An 11,555-nucleotide genomic window follows, 5' to 3' on the forward strand; every position below is an offset into this window, starting at 1 on the left:
ATAATTAGGTCTTTCTTTCATTTGCAGATAGAGTATAGTTTGACCTGGGCTAATTTCTTTAAATATTTGCAGGTGAGGGTAGATCTGGATGTGTGTAAAATAGAATTAATTAAATTGCTCAGACAGGCACATGATTACTGTGTAAATTCGAGAACTTCAATTTTGCAGCAACACACACGATGATAGCTTAGGTAACTTGCCTGCTAAACAGTCTGAGAAATTTGGAATGGACGTCAGCAAAAAGGAAATTTTTTGAAATATCTTATACTATAATACATCCAGGTTTGTGCCAATGCCTTACAGATGTTTGTTCAGCAATATATGATTGAAAGATCTCTGGTCCATGGTTATACTAGCCGTCTTGGAATTTATGGTATAATTTAATTTGTTAAACCACTTCAAACAGTTATGCAAGGTAAGGAAGACAGTACCTCGTAAGAGTATTTTTTTCTGTTTAACCTACTTGTGCATTGCTATAGACTGGATTAATCCCTTGTCACCAAGCTTTGATAAATGGAGCCCGTTATCCTACCGTTGTTATGAACTTGAGGTGGCAAAACAGCACGCTAAAGATCCTGTGGTACACAAATAAATTTATTAAGAACTGGGGACGACTAATAAAGTTCACTGATAAGAACTGATACACTGACTATTCTTTTTATTTGCAGTTTTTTGTTTATAATGGAGTGTGCCTACCTCTATGAAATGCTTTGCTATGAACACTTTTATAATAATTATGAGCTACGTACAGTGTATACAAAATCTACATTTGTGTTTTGTCATCTTCTCCTTAATAAAAAAAAAAACTTTCTTGAAAGCTTGGTAAAATCCATTTCTCTGCTTTCATTTTCCTTGAAACAGGTGATGATGATGGTTACAATATTCCAATGGTCACCCTGTGTCCTGAAGTGGCAAAATATCTGGAGTCACCAGTAGCTGAGTTGGCAGAGAAGAGGCCTCGAGATATGGAAGGCGTGGCTAAACGTCTGTTCTGTGATGCCTATATGTACATGTACCAGAGCAAGAAGATGGAACTTTATAAATAATTTGGCCTGGTTATCAGCCTGACAGCTAATCTGTTTGACTTACAATCATAGGATAAGGCAAAAAGAAATATCACAAACAACAGTAGTTCCATTTTGGGTGCAGTCAGAGCATGCCACTCTAATAAGTTGTCTTGTAGAGGCTTAAATGTTCCCCAGTGACTCTATTATAATATTTAAAGATTTTTGTGAAGGTCCGGGAGGATTCGAAATTAGATTTGCACTTTTTAATACACCTACTGTATAGCATACAATGTAATCTTCCCTTTCTCATATTCATTCATTCTGCTTCCTCTTTTTTTTTTAAATTTGTTCTTTACCACATCGTCTGCCCTTTTTCAAACTTTGAATTATTTATTGTGACTTTTCCTTGGTGAGGGTTTTTGTGTAACTCCTTTGCTTAAAATGTTAACAGACTGTTTTAATGTATTTTTCTTTTTATATTGTTGTAATTCTGTTTTCCCTAACTTTGTGTCTGCGTTTCATCTTTCTTCACATTATTGCTTAGTTTTTAATCAAACGATTTTCACTATTTATTCTGTACTTTTCAAAAGCCTTATCTTTTACTTCTTCCAACTCTCCTTTTTCTATCTCTTATCATTTTATCAATTCAATCACATTTTTCTTTTCACAGTTATCTTTTTCTTGAGTGAGCCTCTGCTGTGGAATGGTTTCCCACTGTTTGACTCTAGTTTCTTCACTGTTTGTCCCTTTCCTTCTCTCTCTATCTTTTTCAAATGTGACTCCCTATATTTATGCTGTTCTTGTGGTATTTCACTCTTGAACGTATCTCGCTGATGCCTCATAATATTGCTAATTATTAGTTGTCTCTGTTCAGAATTCCCCTCTCTCATATCTTGGCTGCCTTGTAGTTATCTATCTACAAAAAGCTTTTTGTTTGTAAACTTTCTGCACTATCCCTGTTTTTCTGCGGCATAGCTTTACCAAGGTGTGCCCGCGCAAACAGGGCTAGTGCGCCCCATTACATATAATGTGCTTTCTCAGTGCAGCCACAAACTCACACCTGCTCCGGGAGAGAACATTAGGCCCATATTTATACTTTTTTAGCACTGCATTTGCGCTGCTTTTTGACACAAAAGTGGTGCAAACTTACAAAATACAATTGTATTTTGTAAGTTTGCACCACTTGTGCGTCAAAAAATGACACTAATGCGGCGCTAAGAAAGTATAAATATGGGCCTTAGTGAAATGTGGAGCAGCATTCTGAACGAACCTTTCTGCTTTTTACAGTGCAGGCAGCACCCAGTCTACACTTCAAAGTAGTGGATAGAGAACACCCCGCTGGTGCAGTGACTAGATCTGCCTGCAGGGGGTGTCTCGGAAGTCCATGATACACCCTTTTCCCTCTCTGAGGGTGCAATGCCTTCGTCATCCATTCAGTGCATCTCCTGACAGTCTCTTTGCTTCTGTGCTATATGGCCCAGGAGCAGAGGCAAAATTATTCTCATTTACACGGGGCGTGGCTCTGCCTTGTGCAAATGAAGGAGCCACCCTCTTAAGATAGTGTTGTGTGTATTACAGAAGATACTGCACAAGCGCCTGCAACTCCTTCTGTAACAATACAGTGCCCAGAGGGCCCACAGAACAGGCTCCCATGCCTGCTGCACCCCTGGGGCACTGTATGTAATACGGCCCCAGGTAATCTGCGGTTTCCTTCCTTGTTTTGTTTTAGGTTGGTCTCTATTTCTAACACACCACCCAGCTAGTGAGCCTATTCTGCTCTTTCTTGAAGGGACATTTCCATTTTGATACCTATTTTCAGGTACACCAGATTATTTTATTTCTTATTTACTTGAGAATATTTCCTGATATTTTTTAAATTATTTGTTGATTTCCATATGCCACCCCGTCTCTCTTTCTGCGTGCATAGGGCACGAAGATACTGAATTGTTTCCTATATTTGATACTCTGGACCTTGTGAGGGTCTACTTCTCTCACCGCCTCAGAAAAGTGTTTTTGCTTTCATTAAGTACAGAATGAAATATATGCTTATTTCGGCCCAAGGAATCGAGGGAGAGCAAGATATAATCACAGCCTGTTTCTTACATTTCAGTCTTGGAATGTACACAGGTCACTGCAAGCCTGCTTGTGTCTGTATTTTCTTTTATAATTACAAGCACACTGTATAGAAAGTCATATAAAGGTTATTTAATATGCTTTCTACAGAAATATCTCAATTTTATTAAGCAAAAATATTTTTCTACTAATATACATTTTTTAAAGTTGATTCTCTTCAGGGGCCTGTCTGTATTTTACAGAAGATTTGACTGGTTTTTTGATGTGGTAGGTTGCAATTCTGTTTGCAGCTTTTGGGGACATTGTTGTTTTATGTTTTAACTGACTGTTGAAAATACACCAGTGTCTTCAGAGATCTTTCTAGTCAGTTTTGATTTGTAGTATTTTAAGACTTTCACTATTGCATTTACAACATAAACAAGGCTTGTCTGTCTTCAAATGGATAGATTGGTGTTTGGACCTCACTGGGCACAATGAAACCACGATTTGCATACTTGTTTCTATCTGTTCTAACTTCCACAGAGCCCCCACTGGTAACATGGCAGTGTGGTTTACAGGACAGTGCACAGAAAGCATCACTGACTGCAGACCAAATGGTTTTCTGTTCGGGTTTGGCAGAGTTATTACTGATATATAAGACAAAAAGATTGCGTTGATGCTTGCACAGTGCTGTACAACTTGGTGCTGCACCCATGGGTCAGAGCAAGCACCTGTGCAAAACAATGGTAAATAACCTTCTTAGGCCCATATTTACGAAAAATGGCTCACAACTGCGCTAACACAGTTGTGCGTCATTTTTCTTAACGCGTGCTAACGCCATCCGTGCTCTATATTTAAAAAATGATGCACGATAGTGCTAAGGAATGGCTAGTGTCTCAAAAAAAATGCAAGCCGGTGAGGGATGGCGTTAAGGGAAATGGCGCTAGTAGGTTAAGAATGACGGTAGGCTGATTAGCGGCAAATATTATGCCGCTAGTCAGCCTAATGTCATTTTCTGACGCACAAGCAGCCAAATAATGACTCCTGTCTAAGTATAGACAGGAGTCATTACCACTACCCCAATGCCCACCACAGGGGATCAGTGTCCACTGGGCAAGCCCTACATACCCAGTACCAGCCAGGGGGGGCCCGTGTAAGGGGCCCCCAATGGCAAACAACACATATATTTACCTGCAACTAATCTGGGATGGGCTTCCTTCTCCTGTAGTGTCCCTGTGGTGTGGGTGGTGGTGATGCTGGGGGTTGGGGTGGGCATCTTTGTGCCCATTCCATGGTGTTTCCCCATGAAAATGGGCCTACCTGCACATTAACGCCTGGTCTGACCAGATGTTAAATAATGGCGCTAAGCGGGCTTAGCACCATTATTTAGGTCCGCCTCCCACTTTTGCCTGTCGTTTTAGCGTCAGGTGTTAAATATGGCGCTGGGGGCTAGCGTCATTTTTAGGAAGGGAACGTCTACCTTGCATCTTATTGACGCAAGGTGGTTTGCCACTTCTTAAAAATGGCTCCAAAATTTTGATGCTAGACGGGTCTAACTCTAGCAGCTTAAGCACAGGATTCCATTAGGCCCAATGGGCTGCTTCACTGGGCCTCACCCTAACTTTGAGTTGCCCATGGGCCTCTTCCTTCTGCCGGTTTGCACACCAAATGCTTCTATATGACACTGTTAGGGAATAACATCGCAGGCCGATGCGATCAGTGAAGGAAACGGACACAGAGAACTAATGAAAACAGCAGCGAAATATAAAAAGAGGTACACATAGAAAGAACAAGTATGAAAAGGTTAGAATGAAAAAGTTAAGTTGGAATAAAATGTCGGGTAGAATAAATGGGGACAGAAATAATGGGAGGAGGAAGGCCGGGTGAAAGGAAGGAAAGAAACAAATAGAAGGAAATAAAGTTGGAATGGAATAGTGGAAGGAAGGGTGAAAGAGTGGGTGTAAGGATGGTTAGATGGAAGGGCTGATGGAAGACAAAGGATGGAAAGGTGAAAGTATTTAGGGATGGAAGAAATGATAGATCAGTGAAAAGATGGAAGGCAGAGTAAAAGGATGGATATATTGATGGGTGTATATATTTGAAAGGGTGCAAGGATGGCTAGATTGAAGAAAGAAAAGTATGGTATTGCTGGATGTGTGGATGATCAGGTGAAGGCTTTGGCAGATGGTTAAAAAGCTGAAAGGTCGAAAGGATAGACCAATGGAAGGAGGGAGAAAGGTTGAAGACATCTCTTGAGAAGGGTCGTATTTCCCTGCTTCATGTGTGTGTATAGAGGTATGGTTCAAGTGGAGGCTAGTTTAATCTCCTGACTACAACCTTCATGTGAACTTTTCAGACGGAGCTCCAGTTTTTTTTATAATTTGTTTTTGTTGGGGTTCTTTGTGTTGTGTAGGGTCATGTAAAGTAATATGCACTTTAGGCAGCTGCGGGATCAGTTGCTTTTTCTGTGGGCCACAAACTGAACTTTCCTTGAGCATGTTTGCCATTTATATTTAATTGTGTTCATTTTCTAGAATACAGAATTCTTGTTCTTCAGAATGTTACTTTAGAAGTATGCAGGATTTAAACACTGTGGTCCTATGAGCGGTCATTGTCCAGCACAGACCAACATCTCTCATGCATCCATTGTCTGCCTACAGCATGACACTGATGCTAGTGCCCCCTCACACACAGCACAAAGGGGAGGGGGGAGGGGGGGGAAGAGAGAGAGAGAGAGATATGTATATAGATATGTTCAATGGCATGTGTAGCTGCAGATACACATGCTGTGCACTGTTCCTGCCATCTAGTGTTGGGCTCGGAGTGTTACAAGTTGTTTTTCTTCGAAGAAGTCTTTTCGAGTCGGAAGACCTAGTGACTCCTCCCTTTCGGCTCCATTGCGCATGGGCGTTGACTCCATCTTAGATTGTTTTCTTTCCGCCATTGGGTTCTGACGTGTTCCTCTTCGCTCCGTAATTCGAATCGGTAAAACTTTGAAAATCATCGAAATTCGTTGGTATTGTTTGCGTTCAGGACCGGTTTAGTTACATCATATCGGCACCGACAACAAGACTGCTTCGGCAGCCCTTTGGAGCTTCCGCACTTAACCAAGGCCTGGTCGGCCCGACCACACCCTTCGTCGAAGACTAATGGACCGGACCACCTTCCGTTTCTGTCCGAAGTGTCACACCAAGTATCCTTACATAGACCAGCATCGGGCCTGTAACCTGTGTTTATCACCCGAACACAGAGAGGATACTTATGAGGCCTGCAGAGCGTTTCGATCCAAGAAGACCTTAAGAGATCGACGCACAAGACAGTTACAGTCGAAGCAGACACAACATCTCGACGTCGAAGAAGAAGAAATGCGAATATCCATTCAGGGTTCAGACTCGGATGAATCCGATGGAAATCGACCACCGACGGCGGCGCAAACAGTGAGTACACCTGCCCCGTCCCACAGCCCAGGTCAGGTAAAAAAACAAAAGGCCTTGGGGACGCCACTGCCGGAAGGCCATGGCTCGACCCACAGAAAAGACGGTGACCAAGTAACATCGGCACCGAAAAAGGCCAAAATATTGCCGAAGACTTCCGACTCGGGTCGAGAAACCGGCACCGAAAAGAGTCGGCATCGAGTCGAGCAAACCTCGAAAAAGCCTATCGGAACCGAGACCGACCATTTCCATCGGGGTTTCGGTACCAAAAAAAACGCCTTTGGAGCCGAAAAAGACTTCCTACACGGAAGAGTAGGGGCTCTCTCTACAGCTCAAAGAAAGACACAGATTTGAGCAGGAATTGGATTTAGAAGAACATGACCAAACTCAGCAAAGGTTAGAAATCCAGAAAGACACAGGGAAGATACAAACCATCCCTCTGCTCAAGTCCAAAAGAAAACTGGCTTTTCATGAGACTGAGATGCAACCAAAAGCCAAAGTGGTTAGAGAAAGGTCGCCACCCCCACATTTCTCACCACAAACTTCCCCACTTCAATCACCACAGTTGTCACCAGTGGGTACACCAATGGCACAGTCACCCACACATACTGGGATGACTCCAGACGATGCGGACCCAAGGGATCTATACGACCCACCAGTTTTGGACAACAGCCCAGAGTGTTATCCAACAAAACCTTCACCACCAGAGGACAGTACATCCTACACGCAGGTACTGGCCAGAGCAGCAACATTTCACAACGTAACAATGCACTCAGAACCGGGGGAGGATGACTTCCTGTTTAACACTCTGGCATCCACGCATGCATCGTACCAAAGTCTGCCAATGTTACCGGGCATGCTTAAACACGCACAGCAGGTTTTCCAAGAACCAGTAAAAGGGAGAGCCATCACGCCAAGGGTCGAAAAGAAATCTAAACCGCCCCTGTCAGACCCTGTGTTTATTACACAACAGCTCCCTCCGGACTCAGTGGTTGTGGGGGCTGCAAGGAAAAGGGCAAATTCAGTCATCAGGGGATGCGCCACCCCCTGATAAGGAAAGTCATAAATTTGATGCGGCAGGGAAAAGAGTGGCATCGCAAGCAGCCAATCAGTGGCGAATTGCTAACTCACAAGCCCTCCTTGCCCGCTACGACCGAGCACACTGGGACGAGATGCAAGACATCATCCAGCACCTACCCAAAGAGCCTCAAAAACATGCCCATCAAGTGGTTGAAGAAGAACAGGCCATATCAAACAACCAGATCCGCTTGGCCCTAGACTCTGCTGATACGGCGGCGTGGACTGTGAATACAGCAGTAACAATTAGGAGGCATGCATGGCTGCGAAGTTCTGGGTTTAAACCAGAGATACAGCAGGCGGTATTAAATATGCTGTTTAATCAACATCAGCTATTCGGGCCGGAAGTGGACACCGCAATAGAAAAAATGAAAAAGGACACGGACACGGCCAAAGCCATGGGCGCGCTCTACTCCTCTCAATACAGGGGAACATTTAGGACACCATAGTTTAGGGGAGGGTTTAGACAGCAACCCTCAGAACCATCCACCTCCCAAACAAAACCCACTTACTTACCAGTCTCAGTACCAGAGAGGGGGTTTTCGTGGTTCCTACAGAGGACAGTTCCCAAGAGGAAAAGGGAAATTCCAGCCGGCCAAACAAACCCCTGGTAGCAAGCAGTGACTTCAGTGTCACACTTCCCCAACACATCACCAGTGGGGGGGGGGGGGGAGATTAACAAAATACCACCACAATTGGACACACATTACCAAGGATACGTGGGTTCTATCAATTATCCAACATGGTTACTGCATAGAGTTCACAAGATTCCCTCCAGATGTTCCCCCAAGAACGCACAGAATGTCAATAGAACACTTAGACCTATTACAAATAGAGTTCCAAGCACTACTAGCAAAAGAAGCCATAGAACTAGTACCTTATCATAAGAAAGGAACTTGGGTTTACTCCCTGTATCCTTATCCCAAAGAAAGACAAAACGTTAAGGCCTATCTTAGATCTCAGAACACTGAACCTCTTCATCAAATCAGATCATTTTCACATGGTAACACTACAGGACATAGTCCCTTTACTAAAACAAAGGGAATACATGACAACACTGGATCTAAAAGATGCGTAGTTTCACATACCCATCCATCCATCTCACAGGAAATACCTCAGGTTTGTAATACAAGGCAAACTTTACCAATTCAAAGTGTTGCCATTCGGAATAACAATGGCCCCCAGGGTATTTACAAAATGCCTAGCTGTAGTAGCAGCTCATATAAGGAGACATCACATGCACGTATTCCTGTATCTAGACGATTGGCTAATAAAAGCCAACACTCAACAACAATGTCAAATGCACACTCAATATGTAATAGATACTCTGCACAAACTAGGGTTTTCTATAAATTACCAAAAATCACATTTACAACCATCCCAAATACAATAATACTTGGGAGCAACACTCAACACACAAAGAGCAATTGCCAGTCCAAGTCCACAAAGAGTCCAGTCGTTTCAAAATATGATCAAGCATGCAACCAAACCAACAATACACGGTCAGGTTTGTGATGAAACTACTAGGCATGATGTCCTCAAGCATAGCTATTGTCCCAAACGCAAGACTACACATGCGGCCCTTACAGCAGTGCCTAGCAAAACAATGGACGCAGGCACAGGGTCAACTCCAAGATCTAGTGTTGATAGACCGCCAAACACACTCTTCGCTTCAATGGTGGAACCCTGTAAATTTAAACAAGGGGTGGCCTTTTCAAGACCCAGTGCCTTACGCCATTATCACAACAGACGCCTCCATGATTGGGTGGGGAGCACACCTCAACAATCACAGTATACAAGGTCAATGGGACAGTCAACAAAAACAACTTCACATAAATCACTTAGAACTGCTAGCAGTCTTTCTAGCATTAAAAGCCTTTCAGCCCCTTCTAGCCCACAAACACATTCTTGTCAAGACAGACATTATGACAACAATGTATTCTTTAAACAAACGGGGGGACGCACTTGTCACAGCTGTGTATCCTAGCACAAAAAAATTGGCAGTGGGCAATTCACAACAACATTCGCCTGATAGCACAATATATACCAGGCATTCACAACCAGTTAGCCAACAATCTCAGTCGAGATCACCAGCAAACTCACGAGTGGGAAATACATCCCCAGATTCTACAAGGTCACGTCTACCGCTGGGGGACACCAAACATAGATCTGTTTGCAACAAAAGAAAAAGCAAAATGCCAAAACTTCGTGACCAGATACCCATACCCTCAGTCCAAGGGCAATGCTCTATGGATCAGCTGGTCAGGGATATTTGCTTAGGCTTTTCCCCCCTCTCCTGCTCATTCCTTTTCTGGTCAACAAACTGAGTCAAAACAAACTCAAACTAATACTCATAGCACCAACGTGGGCTCGCCAATCGTGGTATACCACACTGTTGGACTTCTCGGTAGTACCGCACATCAAACTACCAAACAGACCAGATCTGTTAACACAACACAAACAACAGATCAGACACTCGAATCCAGCATCGATCAACCTAGCAATCTGGCTCTTGAAGTATTAGAATTCGGATATCTAAACCTCTCAAAAGAGTGTATGGAGGTCATTAAACAAGTAAGAAAACCCACAACAAGGCATTGTTATGCTAATAAATGGAAAAGGTTTGTTTTCTACTGCCAGGCTAATCAAATTACGCCGCTAAACGCCTCCATACAAAACATTGTAAGTTATTTACTACACTTACAAAAATCAAATCTAGCTTTTTCTTCCATTAAAATCCATCTCACTGCAATATCTGCTTATCTGCAGATTAAACATACAAAATCGCTTTTTAGAATCCCAGTTATTAAAGCCTTTATGGAAGGACTAAAAAGAATCATACCCCGAAGGACACCACCAGTCCCTTCGTGGAATCTTAATATTGTGCTAACACGACTCAATTCTTGACTTGGAAAGTAGCCTTTCTAATAGCCATCACTTCACTACGAAGAGTTAGCGAAATGCAAGCATTTGCTATCCAAGAACCCTTTATACAAATACATAAACATAAAGTGGTTCTTTGTACAAATCCACAATTTTTACCAAGTCATATCACTGTTTCATCTAAACCAAACTGTTGAACTCCCAGTCTTCGTTCCACAAACACTCAGAAGCAGAAAGAGCATTGCATACATTAGACATAAAAAGAGCGCTAATGTATTACATTGACAGAACAAAACAATTTCGTAAAACAAAACAATTGTTCGTAGCTTTCCAAAAACCCCATGCAGGTAACCCTATATCCAAACAGGGCATTGCCAGATGGATAGTCAAATGCATTCAGACCTGTTACCTTAAAGCTAAAAGAGAATTACCCATTACACCAAGGGCACACTCCACTAGAAAGAAAGGCGCCACAATGGCTTTTTTTTTGGTAATATACCAATGACAGAGATTTGTAAGGCAGCCACCTGGTCTACACCCCATACATTTACTAAGCATTACTGTGTAGATGTTTTTAGCAACACAACAAGCCACAGTAGGACAGGCTGTATTAAGAACATTATTTCAGACAACTTCAACTCCTACAGGCTGACCACCGCTTTTGGGAGGATTACTGCTTTGTAGTCTGTGCACAGCATGTGTATCTGCAGCTACACATGCCATCGAACGGAAAATGTCACTTACCCAGGGTACATCTGTTCGTGGCATGTTGCGCTGCAGATTCACATGCGCCCTCCCACCTCCCCGGGAGCCTGTAGCCATTTTAGTTGCATGTAAATTGTAAATATGTAAATAAATATTCCTTTACTACACACTATGTACATACATATCTACTCCATTGCATGGGCACCTCTAGTATCCTTACTTTAACAACTCCTACCTCACCCTATGCGGGGAAAACAATCTAAGATGGAGTCGACGCCCATGCGCAATGGAGCTGAAAGGGAGGAGTCACTCGGTCCCGTGACTCGAAAAGACTTCTTCGAAGAAAAACAACTTGTAACACCCTGAGACCAAAACTAGATGGCAGGAACAGTGCACA

At 42.9% G+C, this 11,555-nt stretch overlaps 1 protein-coding gene across 1 annotated transcript in view; it reads left to right on the top strand.

Annotated features, from left to right (window-relative positions):
- Positions 1 to 3,435, top strand: part of LOC138282888 (ubiquitin carboxyl-terminal hydrolase CYLD-like) — a 284,328-nt gene extending 280,893 nt beyond the window's left edge. Inside the window, exon 16 of the mRNA XM_069220892.1 lies at positions 862 to 3,435. Coding sequence (XP_069076993.1) covers positions 862 to 1,046 — 185 coding nt within the window. The 3' untranslated portion in view covers positions 1,047 to 3,435. The remainder of the gene's footprint in view (positions 1 to 861) is intronic.
- Positions 3,436 to 11,555: the final 8,120 nt, after the last annotated feature.

The sequence above is a fragment of the Pleurodeles waltl genome, chromosome 2_2 (assembly GCF_031143425.1).
Source record: "Pleurodeles waltl isolate 20211129_DDA chromosome 2_2, aPleWal1.hap1.20221129, whole genome shotgun sequence".
Taxonomy (NCBI): domain Eukaryota; kingdom Metazoa; phylum Chordata; class Amphibia; order Caudata; family Salamandridae; genus Pleurodeles; species Pleurodeles waltl.